Source organism: Dipodomys merriami, unplaced genomic scaffold (genome assembly GCF_024711535.1).
Source record: "Dipodomys merriami isolate MVZ:Mamm:240054 unplaced genomic scaffold, mDipMer1.0.p SCAF_1, whole genome shotgun sequence".
Lineage (NCBI taxonomy): Eukaryota > Metazoa > Chordata > Mammalia > Rodentia > Heteromyidae > Dipodomys > Dipodomys merriami.
The window spans coordinates 142997745-143015704 of NW_027202270.1; the positions used below are offsets into that span (position 1 = coordinate 142997745).

The window sequence follows — 17960 nt, forward strand, 5'->3', positions numbered from 1 at the left end:
TTTTCTTCTTTTTTTTTAAAGAAAAAATCACAATGAGTAATTTTGCTTTAAGGATTAGTGCCAAGTACTACTATAGTGGTAAAAAGGCCCTGCCTGGGCAGGGTGACCCAGGAACGTGTGTCACATTCTGAGGCTTCCTGTTCTGTGCAACCTCCTGTCAGTGAGCTGATTCTCACTTCCCAAACACCACGCTGCAGTCTGAGCTGTCATTTCCCAACAGAGAAATGAACAACTGCTCCTGCTCCAGAATGGACTTTTCACTAACTATGTTATGGCTTAATTGTAGGTGGCCACTTTGGGACATGGATTACCAAAACCTCAAACTTAAATTTGGTTGTTATGTTGCTCAATTACAAGGTAAAAAGCAGAAATCTCTTCCAAAACATTCGTTCTTCCCCCTGCTCACATTGAAACTCCTGTGAATGGGAATGTGGCCTTTACTAAATGGGCAGCAGTTAGGATAATAGCTGTTGTTTGTCCCAGAAGTGGGAGTGGTGGCAACCCCTCTGCCATCAGAAAGGAGGTTGCCGAGGGAGGTTCTGGACCTCGGCAGATAACCTAGTTACACAGTGGCCTGGCCTTGCAGGGAGTGGAAGCCACGCTCACAATGGACACTGCTGCAGAAGGGGGCTTATAGAGGAAGGGCCCTTCCCAGTACCTCAGTGAAGCAGGTCACGTGCAGAGAGGTGTATTTCAGGCGCTTGTTTTCTTTACAGCAGGCAAGTCAATCAGGCTGTGGACTTACTCAAAACTGGGCCAGCAGAATAAAACACATGAAAAAACTGTGAAACCAAGAAAATACATTTTTTTTTTACAAACAGCTTCCAGGTATAATTAATTTTAAAAAAGCAAGCAAGTGTATCTTTAAAAAAAATCAACTATTACATCAATAGCCTATCTCTAGTTACCTCTGAAGAAACATTTGTCTTTGTTTACAAATATAGCAGCAGGTAAGAAAACCTAACACTTTAGATTGTTCATAGTACAAACAAATGTATATCTCTCATCACATTTTAGGCAGTTTTAACTTAAAAGGCATAGACAATGTTATACATTAAAATTTTCATTATTAAGTAAATGGAAATGCATAATTTCAAGGAAAAAAATTCCAGAGCACCTCTGAGTCTGGTTTATTGAATGGTAACACATCTGTTTATCAGGGCCAGGCAGCCAAGGAGCCTTTGTCTAGGGGAAGAGGAAAAACATCCTATTATTTACATACTAGAATAGTCATACTGCTCGAACTACATCTTAGTGATGTTTAATTAAAAAAAAAAAAAAAAGCAGGTCACACTTTGACCTCCAAATGCCCCAGGATTGGTCAAGAGTCACTATCCTCAAACACTCCCATCTAGGAAGCTAATCATGGATGTATTAACACACTCTGTAAGGTCATCCTTGGACTCTGAGCTTCTCAAGGACAGGGATTGGCTTTCATCTCTTATCTAACCACTGGGCCTTAGACCTGCGTTGAATGAACAGTCTTCAGTTCTGAAAACTTCTGGCTACAGAAGTTTGCAGAATATTTGAATAGTGATTACATTATTGGCAATTTTTGTTTTCCTTGGTAGAACTCTGAAAATAAACACAATAGTGTCTGTCTTCAATATTGCTTTACTAAAACTGGTCTTCCCTGCAAGCCACATACTTTCTAAGCAGTTTACCAGTGGGATGCATCTCAGTTTAGGTTTATGCTTTTCAAGTACCTGCCACACTTGAAGGTCTGTGCTTAACTATCTGGGAGGCAATATACACCATGGTAAACAACTTCTAGAAAAGACTTGACTGTACTAAGACCCCAAATTCACCTCATTTTCTTTGCCCTTTGGGTAACTAGAAATGTGTATCTATATCTGAACAAGCAACATGGTACTTTACATATAATAGGGCTGTGGCCTTAGAGCTGTGAAGTAGCACACAAACGTGGCAACTGTGGTTAGAACAGCAAAGCCTCCTTTAAGGAGCACTGTATAAATGAGGGCCTAAAGGACCTTTTTAAGGTTTCCATAGTGATATTTGGGCTCAACAGTTCAAAACCTACATGATTCCAAGTCCAGTAACACTGTTCTTGAACACATTCTAGCTATCTCATATCTAAAAATCTCTTGTCTAAAGCCTGCTCTTCAGCATACTCCATCATTTAAACTCCCTTAACCATGTATCCTTGCTAATAAGCAGTCTCTTCCATAGACCAAGCTCAGCCCAGCATTTTTTTGTTTTTGTTTTGTCTGTTGTGGGGCTTGAACTCTTGGGCCTGGGTGCTGTCCTTGAACTCTTCAGCTTAAGGCAAGAGCTCTACCACTTGAGCCACAGCCCATTTCCATTTTCCTGGTGGCTAATTGGAGTCTCATGGACTTTCCTGCTCGAGCTGGCTTTGAACTGTGATCCTCAGATCTCAGCCTCCTGAGTAGCTAGGATTACAGGTATGAGCTACCAGCACCCAGCCCAGTCTGACTTTCTAAAAGCAATACCACTTCATTCCCTAAGTGAAAAACAAAAACAAAAACAAAAAAAACTCCCCCGCCACCAACAAACACAACAAAACAAAAACCCCAAACCATTTCTTATCTGATGTTCTCCCATTTGTTCACTGAAACTCTATCCTGAACCTAAAAATACATTTTGGGGCTGGGAATGTGGCCTAGTGGTGGAGTGCTTGCCCAGCATGCATGAAGCTCTGGGTGATTGCTCAGTTATCACCTAAACAGAAAAAGCCAGAAGTGGTGCTGTGGCTCAAGTGGTAGAGCATAGATTTGGGCAAATGACATTCAGGGACAAGGCCCAGGCCTTGAGTTAGCCCATCATTCCCACAGAAATGGAGACTTTCCCATCTCACCCCAAGGCAACTACGGAAGAATGCTCTGTACAGGAAGAATAACACCACCAATTCTAGTATCCCATTCTTAGTTCAACAAGGAAGACTTCCCAGATACAAGTCTTGAAGTCTTACAAGTTAGGTGGCAGTAGCATGCAGAGCATGGTGGGCAGACCGATCATGGGCAGTCACCTCACACACTTGGGCGTCATCTCAGACCCTTGACTCATTATCCTTCAAATCCTCTTCAATGGACTCCACACTTGTTATCTCTTCTTTTGATCAAACTATGTAGTTTTAACTAGTTGTCGATCCCGGACAGCCAAAATAACCAGATATCTTTGTGGCCATCTTACTCTTCCTATCCCTCATATACTTCCCATTAGCCGACATCTTGATATTGCCTGAAAATTACATCATAGTTCACAAAGCTTACTTGTAGACTAGTTTGTGAGGCTAGTTTGACAACAGGATACTAGGGTATTGTAGATAGCCGCTCCTATCTTGCAAAGATGTATAATAAAGTATTGTTACAGCTGTTTAAGAGCAGTCCTGGAACACTTCCTAGTCTTAAAATACCTAAGCAAATTAAGTGTCTACCTTAGCCTATTCTGAAAGTTTGACTCTTAACATATACTTAAGGGAGATTTAAATAAAGGTTGAATATTACTTTCTAAAGTGACCACCTTGTTTTTTTTTTTGAAAAGGAGGTAGTTATTCAAAACCACCATTCAACTGGCAGCATTTAACATGTTTTTTTTAAAAAAACACATGCACTTAACACACACACACACACACACACACACACACACGCACGCACACACACGCACGCAAGTCCTGGGGCTTGAATTGAGGGCCTGGGCACTGTCTCTGAGCTTTTTTTGCCCAAGGTTAGTGTTCTACCATTTGAGTCACAACTCTTACTTCTAGCTTTTTTGAGTAGTTAATTGGAGATTTGTGTTTCATGGACTTTTCCCATGATCCTCAGATCTCAGCCACCGCAGTAGCTAGGATTACAGGTGTGATCCACTGGCACCCAGCAAATTTAATATTCTTGACACTTTACTTATACAAGAAATAAGCTACTGAATATTTTATTTCAAAATAAAAACAGAACTCAAGCATAAAATTTGCATACCAGTCAGAGTAATTTCAGAATACATTTTAGAAACCCAATGAATACATTCAGAAGTCCAAAACATTTCTGATATAAATAAGATCAAGTCGATCCCAAACCTAAGTCTCTGATTTATAGGCAAGGTGTCAAAAGTTACCAGGATTGTTTTGGATGTTACAGATTCAGAATAGTCAACACCTAAGCAATACAGTAACATGGCTTTAAATTCAGTTGCAGAGATCTACAGCTTATCTTTTCAGTGTTAGAGCTAGAGAATAACTTTTAAAAAAACGATGGTACTCAATTCCACTTATTCACTTGTCAACAAATACAGAACGGAACTGTTAGCCATTAACACAGACTCTGTAAACTATGTAGGAAACAAAGACATAGCTCTGAAAGCTACTTTTTTGATTCACGCTGCACAGAGCAGTCATATCGGCATGACTTAGTTTTCTCAATATAACTGCTCTGTTCTTACAATAGACCTCTACTGTGCCGGTTATCCCTATCGGGAAGAGTCAAGGGATTTGCTGTCTGCAAAGAACTCTGAGTGGGTCAGGGGAGGAGGCTACAGGGAAAGGGCTGAGCAGAGCTGCCTCAGGTTTTATGGGTATAAAATTACAATGAAGCAACTGTTGCAATGAAACAATTCCCAGCGTTTATCTACTTTGAGGTTCAAAATAAAGGAGAGAATTATTTCTTTCCTTCATAAACCACTCTAAAGCAACACAAAGGGACCATCGATTCTCTAATAATATAACTTACATAAACGTTGGCACAGATTTTAGAAAGTTAGGGCTAGAGGGGTACACAGTGCTAGAGTGCTTGCCTAGCATGTGCAAAGGCCCTGGGTTCCACCTCAGCAACACAAAGTTTTCATAAATGGCAGACTTCAGTATTATATATAACCTGTGTGGCAAAAATAAAAGATCAGAAAATTTTACTCAAAGCTCAAGGATAAATATGAACATTGTTTGGCTAGTGAACTCAATATCTGACAACTAAAAAAAAAAATCTATCCAAAACATAATCATAAGAGGACCACATTTATTTATCCTATAGAGCAGCACATCAAGGAGAATTGTTTGTTTAGGTTATAGTGTGATTGTTTCCAATGTCACTTTGGGATAAATGTGATTATAGAAAACTACTTGAAATAATTTGCCAACATAGTTGCAGATTCTCGCAGTAATCCACATGTAACGCCTTAAAATTGTAATGGTGCAGTTTCATGATTTAAACAAATCATATCAAAGAACTATTCCAAATACTTCAATCACTTTAACTTCCATGAAAACCAAGTTAAAAAAATCACATCTGAATGATTTGCTTCCGTTTTTATCCGAATGCATCCATTTGATGAACTACATATCCAAGTTCAAGAGGCAGGTATCTTCTGAGAGGTGCTAGAGTTGTTGTTTCATGAGTGGCCTCTACCAACAGAGAAATAGCAAATCCGATATATGCACTGGTGTACACATACACGTACTTCAACAAGCAAAGCATCATTTCTTCATCCACTGTTAACTTAATGGTAAGACTGCAACAGAAAAAAGAAAAGTCAACTTTTGGATGTTGTAACCGGAGCTTATTATTAATTCCTTGATGTGGGTTAAAATAATTAATTGCTTAATAAACTAAAATAACACGTCATCTCAGTCACTGACATACATTTTGCAAAAAAGTATTTTTTAGAGAATATATCTAACAAGAAGTAAGCTGAAGAAATTTTGAGTCATTAAATTCATTAAGATGTATATACTTTTTTTTTTTTTGGGGGGGGGGAAAGCTGGTACCATGGCTAGAACTCTTACTAGGCTTGCTTGTTTACAACCAGCACTCTACCACTTGAGCCATGACTCCAGAAAAATGTTAACTATTTTGTTGGCAACTGGACACAGAGTCTTACAGATTTTTCTGCTCAGGCTGGCTCTGTACCTCTGTGCTCTAGATTTCAACCTCCCAAGTAGCATGTATTTCAGGTATAAGCCAAACAGCATATATCTATATTTTTTCTTTTAAAGCTGAGGTGGCTATTTAATGAATCTAGTTGGAGATCTAATTCATTATCTTAAGGTGTAAGAGTTATCAAGCTGGGTGCTGGTGGCTCACACCTGTAATCCTAGCTACTCAGGTGGCTGAGATCTGAGGATTGTGGTTCAAGGCTTAGCCAGACCAGAAAAGTCTAAGATTTTTCTCTCCCTTTAACCATCCTAGAACACTGGAAGTGGTGCTATGGTTCAAGTGTGCTCGTCTTGAGTGAAAGAGCTCAGGACTGCACCCAGGCCCTGAATTCAAGCTTTACAACTGGTGGGGTTGGGTGGGGGGAAAGTTAACCAATTTTCTTTTTAAGGAGAATCCTGAATGGATAATCATTTGGCTTACCTCACAGAAATAGGTTGTTTTTCTGTTCTGTGATATACTCAAGACAGGCTTCTCAATTAAAATGTCAATCTTATTCCAGTTTGGTTGGCAAGAAAGCATAAAGCATTACATGCAACTGACAATCAAGAATAGAGGTATAATCTTGGGTTCAATGCTGTTTTAAGAATCTGCCAAAACTTTGGCTGAGAAATATCAAAGAGAATTGCCTGGAAAATGGGCTATGTTTGCCACCAAACCAATGCCTTAAGTTTTCTAAAAATCCACCTCTTTAATCAAGCAAGACAGAGGTTGCTTTTACTCATCTACGCTTTGGAGTCATTTAATAAAACACTGAGAGATGAGAGATACACAACAAACTAAAACATCCCACAATAAGACAGCCCAATGAAATGCATCACAGAGTTTGTCTCAAGATGCTACTGAAAACTCTGCTTACTATATTACAAAGTCTCTGAGGTCTCTGAGGGTCTTCAGACACATTTTCTATCTCTAAGAAGGAACACTTCTGCTCAGTCATCCTTTATCATGCCATCCCTGAAGGCTTCACATTATTCCTTTTTCTTTGCTAGTCCTGGGGCTTGAACTTAGGGCTGAAGCTTCTGCCCCTGAGCTTCTTTGGCTCAAGGCTAGCATCACTTTCAGCCTTTTCTGTTTATGTGGTACTGGGGAATTGAACTCAGGGCTTTATGCATGCTAGGCAAGCACTCTACCACTAAGCCACATTCTCAGCCCACATTTTTTACTTTACACATTCAAACGCTTAAAAGTTTTAGATGCAGAGCTTGGGATAAAACCTAGGGCCTTGCCTTGCATATGCCACTGAGTTACACCCCCCCAGTCCAAGTTTCAAAAGCTTGTTAATTTGCCACCCAGAATTGGGAGGAACAATGATCTAGTTGTGCTTACATGACTATTAGTACATGCGACATAGCAAACAACACTCACATGGGGGGCACCAGGCATTGGTGGAGCACCAGAAGGTCCTGAAGGCACTTGAAAAGGATTACTGGGAGTAGGATAGAGTCCTGGCGTGGGATATGACCCTGCAGGGGCAGGATAAGGTGCTGGTGGTCCCCAGGCTCCCGGCGGCACAGTGCCCCATGGAACAGGTGGTGCTGCTCCTGGTGCTTGGGGAGGAGGAGTGGGATAGGGCCCTGGGGATGGGTATGGCATATTAGCAGTAGGATACTGCCCTCCCATTCCAGGTGGCCAAGGTCCAGAAGCCATGGATCCCCATGGACCTAGACCAGCTGCAGCTGGATCTGTGGGAGCACCATACGGTCTAGGTAGCTCTGGAAATGGCATATTTGGTGTAGGATATGGCCCTGTGGGGCCGCCTGGCACAGCTGGAGCTGGATAAGGACCACCGGGTGGGGGTCCAGAAGGAGGAAAGGGTGCTGGGGGTCCTGGCGGTGGTCCAGCGGGAGGCACAGATGGGTACATTCCTGTGGGTGCTGGTCCAAAAGGCACAGTGGACGGTGTTGCACTTGGGGGGAGTCCAGATGGCACAGATGGTGGAGCACTTGGGTTATTCCAAGGATTGGAACCTGGCCAGCCTTGTGGAGGTTGGCCAGGTTTTGTATTGCTCACAGCAGAGGTTTTGGCAGGTGAATGTTCAGGTAGTGCATCTGCCAACTGGAATACAAAATAGGTATGTCTTAGCTATCTCACCCAGGTACAAGGCAGACCAAGCATGAATATGAGTGGTTAGTATCAACTTTAGAGTGCCAATTCTTCAGAGGAGCTCAACTTTTTCCAAATACAACCAGTCATATTGTGCTGTCTTTCTGTGTTGTATTAACACAACAGGGTACAGTAATTAAGGAGACAGAATTTGAGTCAAGATCTGGATTCAAATCCTGGCTTTACTCCAAGTCACATACCTTCTCTGAAACTCCGCATTTTCAAAAGCAGTTTCAGGGTTAAGATTATTCTTAAAGGAGATAGTTTCTTTTTTTAGCCTTCTTATTTATTTGCTTTTTGTAGAGCTGAGGACAGAGCAGGGCCTTACACTTGCCAGGCCAAGCAAGTGCTGTTCCACTGAGCTAAATCCTCAACCCCCCACAAGACAGATACTTTGTGTAATACACTGGACATACTGCTTGGCATAAAATAATTTTCAGTGAATGCTGGGACTATTACTACATAAAAAAGAACACAAAAATCTTCACTTAAGAATTCATGAACCTTTTAAACATGCTGCATCTGTGTAAATAAAAGCAAATCACATGTCCCCCCAAATCTACGCATCACAAAAAAGTATTCTTTTCAAATTAAAATACTTAAGATGATCTACAGTTAGGGTATTTTTCTTAAAAGCCAAAAACCTTACCAAAGATAAATACATCAAACTTACCGAAAATTCATCAGACATTTTCCTAAAGAAAGAAAGAAAATTTCACAATCAGTGCTTACCACTTCTTTTACATATATAGATATATATTTCCTTTTTTTTTTTTTTTTGCTTAGTAATGGGGTCTGTACCAAGGCCTTTACATGTAGTAGGTAGCATTCCACTGTCTGAGCCAAAACTCCAGCCCTTTTTGGTGGTTATTGTTAGATAGGGTGTTAGAGAGCCCAGGCTAGCCTGGACTGAAAAGTACATGTTACTACACCCAGATTTTTCTGTTGAGATGAGGTCTTGTTAAGTTTTTTCCCATACTAGTATTGATTCTAACTCATCTCTGGTCCTAAGCAGCTGATTACAGATGGGACCCACTGGTACAAGGTTTCATACTATCAGAGTGGAATCTACATTTATATCACCATCTTTTTTTTTGGCTAGTCTTGGGGCTTGAGTCTGGGTACCGTCCCTGAGCCTCCATGTATGCAAGGTTACCAGGTAAGCCACAGAGCCACTTTCCAACTTTTTCTGAGTGGTTTGAGTTTTATGGACTTTTTTGCCTGGACCGGTTTTGAACTGTGATTTTCAGAGCTCAGCCTCCTGAATAGTAGGATTTATAGGCATGAGCCACCAGCACCCTGCTTATATCACCTTTTTTAATAAAGGAAAAAATTCTTACTCAAGTGATCTTGAGTGATCAAGAGATCCCTGGAAAGATGACTTTGCTGCAACCTTCAAACAGTAGAGACTAAAGGCCCAGCTAACCTCTCAGAGCCACAATTTATACTTTGATTTTTGTGTCAGTTTAGATTTTAAACAATGATATAGAACAATTATTGTTTATAACATTAGCATATAACATCAGGAAAAAGCACCAGAAGTTGTAGAATTCATAGTCAATAAGTTTATCTAAAATCCTAAAATCCATCTGAAAATTTCATGCCAATTTACATTCACTTCTCTTACCTTTAGATTTTACCAAAATTTGAAATCTAAAATCAGTCTCACATTAATTTACACACACCCACACCCACGGTGCCAGTACTAGGGCTTGAACTCAAAGGACCTGGGTATAGTGTTCCTTCATTTCTTTTTTTGTCAGTCATGGGGCCTGAACTCTGGGCCTGGGCGCGGTCCCTCAGCTCTTTAGCTCAAGGCTACTGCTCTACCACTTGAACCACAGCGTGACTTCTGGCTTTTTCTGCTTATGTGGTGCTAAGGAATCGAACCCAGGGCCTCATGCATGTAAGGCAAGCACTCTACCACTGAGCCAACTTCCCAGCCCTCCCCCCCCCATAAGACTACCACATCTTGACTTGGGGGCTTTTAACGGTTAACTGGAGACAGAGTCTCAGGGATTTTTCTGCCTGGGATGGCTTTGAACAGTGATGCTCAGCTCTCAAGCTCCTGAATAGTAAGCTTACAGGTATGAGCCAATAGCATCCAGTTTGGAAGGTAAAATATTTCAATATCCTATTTATAGTTCAGTGAATTTATTGCCATCAATTTTACTAATTTTTATTTACTTATCAACTGTAGTATTGAGGATGGAACCCAGGGCCATACTAGACAATTTCATGATGTACTTAAAATGTCAAATCTTATACCTAGTAAACACTTCAAGTTAAACTGAAGTATAATTAACTCTGGATATAAAACTTTAAGTGTTGGGCTGGGAAGGTGGCTTGCCTTACATGCATGAGGCCCTGGATTCAATTCCTCAGCACCACATAAGCAAAAAAAAAAAAAAAAAAAAAAAAAAAAAAAGCTGGAAGTGGCACTGTGGCTCAAGTGGTAGAGCACTAGCCTTGAGCTGAAGAGCTGAGGAACAGCGCCCAGGCCCAGAGAGGGACAGCGCCCAGGCCCAGAGTTCAGGCCCACAACCGGACTCCCTCCCCCTCAAAAAAAAACCCACAAAAAACTTTAAGTGCTCAAGTCAGAGCTGTGCCAACTGTATATGCCCCTGTAACCACCATCAAACAAAATACAGAACATATCCATCACTCCAGAAAATCTGTTTATGTACCTGGGCCATCACTTTTTGGCTTATTTCTGCCTGGTTTTGTTTTTTTGTTGGTAGTGGAACTTGAACTTGGCCTGGCGCTGTTCCTGAGCTCTTCAGCTCAAAGCAACCACTCTACCACTTGAACCACAGCACCACTTCTGGGTTTCTGGTGGTTAATTGGAGGTAATCATGGACTTTCTTGCCCAGGCTGACTTTGAACCACGATCCTCATATCTCAGCCTCCTAAGTGGTTACTGGCACCGGTTTTCTGCCTGTTTTTTGACTTGGTCTTTTGTCCTTAATCATTTTCTAGTTAGTAAGACATCCTCATTTTTCTTCCTCACTGCTTTGTTAGCAAGCAAAAGAACACAATGTCATATACAAGGCAAAATTACCTCCTAGGTTCTTTTAATTTTTGTTATTTTTTTGCCAGTCCTGGGGCTTGAACACTCAGGACCTGTGTACCATCCTTGAGCCTTTGTACTCAAGGCTAGTCCTCTACCACTTGAGCACAGTGCCACTTCTGGCTTTAGTAGTTTACTGGAGACAAAGAGTCTCATGGACTTTACTGCCCAGGCTGGCTTCGAACCATGGTCCTCAGATCTCAGCTTCCTGAGTAGTTAGGATTACAGGTATGAACCACTGGAGCACCACTCTGAAGTTCTTTATAATTATAGAGATTTTGAGAGCTTTTTTTTTTTTGGTCCGGTCGTGGGCCTGAACTCTGGGCCTAGGCGCTGTCCCTCAGCTCTTTAGCTCAAGGCTAGTGCTCTACCACTTGAGCCACAGTACCACTTCTGCCTTTTTTTTTTCCTGCTTATGTGGTGCTGAGGAGTTGAACCCAGGGCCTCATGCATGCAAGGCAAGTGCTCTACCACTGAGCCACCTTCCCAGCCCCTTGAGAGCTATTTTTTTATGTAGCTCATTAATTTTCCTCTACATGTAACATCTGGATTTTGTGGTTTTATTTAGAAAGGGCCACTCCAAGATTAAAAAAAAAAATCTTTCTTATAGTATATTCGTGGCTTCTTGCCTAAAATCTTTCAATTCTACCAAGCAGTAATTACCAAATAATATAGCCTTTCCTCAACTAATTGAACAAATTCTCTTTAACGCATTTTACTACAGTTACTGACAACTAGTATTTATTGAGAGTTTGGCATAGAACAGATGTGTTCCAATGATACCAATTCTATTATCACTTCTCTATCCCCACTTAAAGCCAGGAAAAAGGGAGTTTAACAAGTTAACTTAAGGTCTTAAGCTACTGATACATAGAGTAGAGGTTCAAATCCATGTATAGTCAGGCTTCAGAGCCTAGTGCTTGACAAGTTACTCCCACAGGTACACTGGACTCTTCTGTTCATCTGCACTGTAGCATCTTTGTATTTTAAAACAGATTTTATTGCCAACTACCTTATACTTCTTTTCAAATTTTCCTAAACATTCTTGTTCACTTTTTTCCAGATTATTTTGTAAAAAATAAAACCTGTTGGTATTCTGGTTAGAAATGCATTGTTTACAGATTAATCTAGGAGACACAATTCTCATTTAAGAACAGGCATCTTTTTCTAGTTGCCATACTTGTCATTTAGTTTGCTCACTTTTACCTTTTTGGGGTGTGATGGGGATCTCTATGTTCACCTAAGCTGGAAATGTACTCATGCATTCAATCTTTCTACTTAAGACTCCTGAGTAGCTGGGCTTAAAGGTGTGTGCCCCTTACCTGCCTTAGATTTTCAAGTTAGACCTCTTATGCATTTCTTATGTTCTTTTGTTCAAGACTAGTGCACTTGAGCTACAGATCCACTTCCAGCTTCTTCCTTTTTCTGGTAGTTTATTAGATATGTTTCAGACTTTCATGCACAGGCTGGCTCCAAACCATGATTCTCTGCAGCCTCCCGTGTAACTAGGATTATAGGCATGAGCCACCAGCGCCTTGCTGGATTATTTTATTCTTAAATGACAATTGATTCTTCTTTTTTTTTTTTTTTGGTCGGTCGTGGGGTTTGAACTCTGGGCCTGGGCGCTGTCCCTGCGCTCTTCAGTTCAAGGCAAGCGCTCTACCGCTTAAACCACAGTACCACTTCCAGTTTTCAAGTGGTTTATTGGAGATAAGAGTCTCAAGGACTTTCCTGCCTGGGCTGGCTTTGAACCGCAATCCTCAGATCTCAGCCTCCTGAGTAGCTACGATTACAGACGTGAGCCACCGGTGCCCGGCGACAATTGATTCTTATTTAATTAAATTTACTTTCTCTTTCCAATATTTAGAGCTCTTTTCTCTTAAGCACGAGGTAGTTTTCAAACAATGAAACGTTTACCGGTGATAAGAACAGTGACCTTGCTCCCCCCAATTCTCTTGAAAATGTTTTAAATGTTTAAGTATGATTCTCATTTTCAGTTTTAACAAAACTATACAGAGAAAGCTTGTGTGTGTGTGTGTGTGTGTGTTAACCGTGGGGCCTGAACTCTGGGCCTGGGCACTGTCCTTCAGCTCTTCAGCTCAAGTCTAGCACTCTACTACTTAAACCACAGCGCCACTTCCAGCCTTTTCTGCTTATGTGGTGCTGAGGAATCAAACCCAGGGCCTCATGCATGCAAGGCAAGCACTCTACCCCTAAGCCACCTTCCTAGCCCCACAGAGAAAGCTTTTATTTATTCTATGATACTAGATTTATTTATTCCTGTTTCACTACTTTAAAAATTAGGCCAAACAATTTCTTCAGAAGATTGTTCAGTATCTAATGGGTTGATCTCATAGTTTTTTTCTTAGAACTACCATATAATTATATGAATATACTTATACTGGGTCATCCTTAAGATATTTATTTTAGGTGTCTGTTCTGGGGCTTGAACTTGGGGCCTGGGCTCTGTCCCTGAGCTTCTTTTTGCAAAAGACTAGTGCTGTACCACTTGGGCCACAGCTCCACATCCAGCCTTTTCTGAGTAGTTTATTGGTGTTATGAGTCTTAGGGACTTTTCTGCCTCGGGCTGGCTTTGAACCACTGTCCTCAGATCTCAGCCTCCTGAATAGCTAGGATTACAGGTATAAGCTTAAGGCATAAAGCTGTATCTTTTTTATTCAGAGGTATCAAAAATGCATCTTGAATGTACAGAAAATACAATCTACTTAAGTAATAAGATTTGTTATACACTAGAGTACATAGCCAATTACTCTTAAGGACTAATGGTAGAAGAAGCTATGAATGTATAATTAAGTTTAAAGTCTACATAAGACTGACAGGCTTTCTGAGTAGGGTGAGCTTTTCTGTAATGAAGTGCACATTAATTCTGGAGTAGAGATTAACAAAGTGACCCATTCAGTTTCATATGGTGTTGCTGTTCAGGTTTTCCAGATTGCACTTTTCCAGGCAGTTTTTGAAAAACATATACACAATATTCTGTTAATATTAGTTAGAAAGTTTCATACAACAGATTATTCAACATACTGATTTACCACTCAACTAAAACTTTAAATTCAAAATCAAAGTACGGAAGATAGGATGAGAATCTTATGACGATACTATTGAAATCCCAACTAAAACCATTACAAACAGTATACTTTGCTGTTCCATTATTGCCTTAGTAATTTGCTCTCCATGCTTAGGCTAAATAGTGTTCATGTTAACTGGAAGCATTCCAATCTCTCTGGGATATACATTCATTTTAAAAAGGTAAAACCATAAGGGTGGTTATAGTGATTCAACCTGAACAAAGTTGCAGAATGTAAAAAGGTCTCAATTTTCTAAAAAATTATTCTAAAAATCTGAATGATGCTAATTATTAAAAATGAGGATAATGTAATCTTGCACTTGTCAAATAAGTTTTGAATTAAGTATGTTTTTATAGTGATGCCTGCCCGCAATCCTAGTATGTGGGAAGCTGTTGTTATTTGGGAGAATGTGAGTTCAAGGTCAGCCCGGGCACAAAGTGAGATTGTGTCTCAAAAATACTACAAAAGGTTTTTTTTTTCTTTTTGGTATAATATTAACTCCAAAATTTTCCATTACTACTTCCTGACATAACATATCCATTATCTGAAAAATATTTTATGAGGCAAGAATTCTATAACAGAGTATAAAATTTCTTTTGTACTAGTAATGTATGTTATACTTCAGTAATTTTGACAATTCAATCACCAGAAGAAAGCTGAACTCAGTCCATTAGGATTTACAAGCCATACTTCAGAGGGTCACCCAATCGTGATTGATAAACATTTGAGAGCATATATCCATGAAAGCTGAACATCAATCCTTTTGATAAAAGCAAACCTCTAACAAGAGACCATTTTCCTATCAAAGGGCCCTAGTGACTTACGCCTAAAATCCTAGCTACTTGGGAGGCTGAGACCAGGAAGATCAAGGTTCAAAGTTAGCCCAGGCAGGAACATCCAAAGAGAGTCTACTTCCAAAATGCTAGAGTGGAGATAAGGCTCAAGTGGTAGAGTGCCAACTATGAGCATATAAAGTTTAGGAAGAACAAGAGGCCCTGATTTCCAGCATGCCATGTGAGCACGTTCGCACACACGCAGTCACACACACGCAATAATTCCTAGCTACCTCAAAGATAATTGAACAGTAACACAGCAATCTATGATGCACTAAAGAAATATATTAAGAGGAAACAAGGATTTACACTAAGGGAAATCAAGATTTTTGTGATGATTTTAGTATGGGACAGGCTGATGCTATTGCACTGAAGACAAATAATATTGGCTCTTTTTTTTTTTTTTTTTTGGCGGTCGTGGGACTTGAACTCTGGGCCTGGGCGCTATCCCTCAGCTCTTCAGCTCAAGGCGAGCGCTCTACCACTTGAGCTACAGCGCCACTTCCAATATTGGCTCATTTATCAGATTACATTTCATTAAAAAAAAAACTGGGCAACTGGAGGAACTGGGGTACAAAGTTTTTGAACACTTTCGATCCCCATAGTAGCTTTTACAATTTATTTAAATACTTTTTGGACACCTGTGCTTTTGGAAGCTAGTAGCATAGCACAGACATTCTGGCGAAGTGGTGTCTCTGCAGTCTAGAAGGAAAATAAAGGAGTAGAATGTTATACAGGCTCTAGGGTTAAGTTTGTGGAAAATCTGTGGGGACTCATGGGCAGTTCAGATTGGCTGGAACAAAGCAAAGAAAAAAGAAAGCAACATGAAAGTTTTAGGAGTGAAACCTTAGACAAGAATTTGAATCCATTCACTTAGCCAGCTTATCTCAGGGCCACTTCAGTTTCTTCACCTGTATAGAATGGGTCAGTAATAATGTATGGAGACTAAATGGTTGTATACTAAAAGTATCAAATTTCTTATCTTCCTTCATATGTATTTGCATATAGTATAAATTTAAAGAGTGGCTGCCTAATTAAAACTGCAGTTCTTCACTGGCTGGCTGGATTCTGGACAAGTCCAATTCTCCAAACCTCAAAGGTGCAAGGTAGAAGAGGCTCCACCTCACAGACTGCTGAGACAGAAACAAATCTCTTAGTCACTGGCTGGCACAGAGCAAAAACTCAACAAATGCTGACTTTCACAACTGCTACAATAGGTCCAGAAAACTTTATAAGCAGCTTTCAAGCCAGAAACCCCTGCCATGAGTGAAAACTCCCAAGTTCGGCTCATTTGATGATAAAAATCGAATCTGATGCTACTTAACAGTTTTTATTGAATCTCATTGATGGACTAAATATTCTATTTACGCAGGTCTTTTTTCCCCCTTTTTCGCAGCGTTGGGGATTGAACCCCGGTTCTCACAGGCCAGCCACACAAGCGCTCCCACCACAGGCCAGCCACAGATCCCGTACAAGTATTCATTTTGGAATTGGGCTGAGGTCGGGAAAAAGCTGACTCTGCTGGGGTTAATCTTCGCCTGTCTAAGCTATAAGAACCCAGCTATCTCAATTCCCAAACATACTGGTCCTGGGGGTTGCAGGAGAAGGGACGGCATCACCCTTGCTCCCAGAACAAAACCACGTATGCAGTTCCAGGGTGTTCGGAAGCAAAGTTTTGCCTCAGGGTCTCGGGGAGACACCTGTACACAAGTTTCTGTTCCTCCGGACCAGAGAGCACGGCTATACACAAAGGGCTCCGGGAATACTGCTGCAGGCCAGCCCGGCAGTGAGGCTGGGGCTTTCTCCAGGTGGGCACGTGTGTAGTCTTCCTCGCGCGCGGTCAGGCCTGACTCGTAGTTTCCCAAGTAAAGGGAGGGGGGGGGGAGGGGGAAATGGTGCGACTATTGACAAGCGATCACGCACAAAGCGAGCTCCCAGGAAGAATGTGACCCCGCGTTGGTAGGTGAGTCGTCAGGAGAGCCCAAACTACGCGTGGACGCTACGACCCCCGAGAACGCTGTCACCTAATGGCTGCGCTCCCACGTCGGGGGACGCTGGCGATGAGTCCCTGCGGGCCTTTTCTATTAGGAATGAAGTGACGGGGTAGTGGCGGCGGGGGTCAGGGCCCAGGGGCGCGAGACCCGCGGCCCCGCAGGGCCCGAGGAACAAAGGGAGCCCGGGATCAGCCGGAGCGAACCGGCCTGGGGAGCGGGTCGCGCCCGCCGGGCCCGGTGGGGGAGGGGAGGCCGGCGGCGCGCCCCGACTCTCGCCGGGCCTCGGGAGGCTCGAGCGCCGCGAGCCCGCCCGGCCGTCCCGACGGCCGACGGAAGCCCCGTCGGCGTGCGGCGGGGGGACCCGGAGCCGCGGGGCCCCCGGGGGAATGGAGTGAACTCCCGGCGCCTCCGCACCGCGCCCCGCTCCCGCCAGTCCCGCGCCCACCGCTCCGCAGACCCCCCCCTCCGCTACCCCGCCCGCGCCAAAGCAGCCTCACCTGGCACGATCGGAGCCCGAGGCACAGCGCAGCAGCGGCGATGGCTCCCAGGGAAGTAGACGCCGAAGAACCGCGCGGCAGTCGCACGGACGGCAGCGGCGGAGGCAGCACCACAGCAGCGCGCGGCTCCTCCCGGCGCCGGAACAGGAAGCGCGTGAGCGCCGCCCCGCCCACCCGTGCCTGCCTGCCCGCCCGGCGGCGCGCGCCCGCGCTCTCCGCTCCTCGGCCGGCCGCGCGCGCCCCCAGCTGGTCCCCGGAGGGACTGCCAGCCCTGCTGTGTGGCTCCCGTCGCGCGCCGCGGTGGCCTGCCTGCCGGCAGAGCTGAAGCGTTCTAATGTTTGGTTTTGAATAATGTTCTATTGATAATGCCGGCCCACCAGTCTTTTCGCTCTCTCTTAAACATTTATTACGTAGGATCCCTAACACGCTTTCCATCTTCGTCCGCGATCTTTTCTTTTTCTCCCTCCACCCCCT

The 17960-nt window shown here is 42.6% G+C and overlaps 1 protein-coding gene across 1 annotated transcript; it reads right to left on the bottom strand.

Annotated features, from left to right (window-relative positions):
• Window positions 1-797: 797 nt before the first annotated feature.
• Window positions 798-17616, bottom strand: Mapk1ip1l (mitogen-activated protein kinase 1 interacting protein 1 like). Its single transcript, XM_070033035.1, has 4 exons — window positions 17487-17616; window positions 8677-8698; window positions 7266-7955; window positions 798-5475 (listed from the first exon to the last, which is right to left on the bottom strand). Exons 2-4 carry the CDS (start codon window positions 8692-8694, stop codon window positions 5464-5466), a joined length of 720 nt encoding a protein of 239 aa, XP_069889136.1. The 5' UTR covers window positions 8695-8698; window positions 17487-17616; the 3' UTR covers window positions 798-5463.
• Between the last annotated feature and the right edge of the window lie 344 nt (window positions 17617-17960).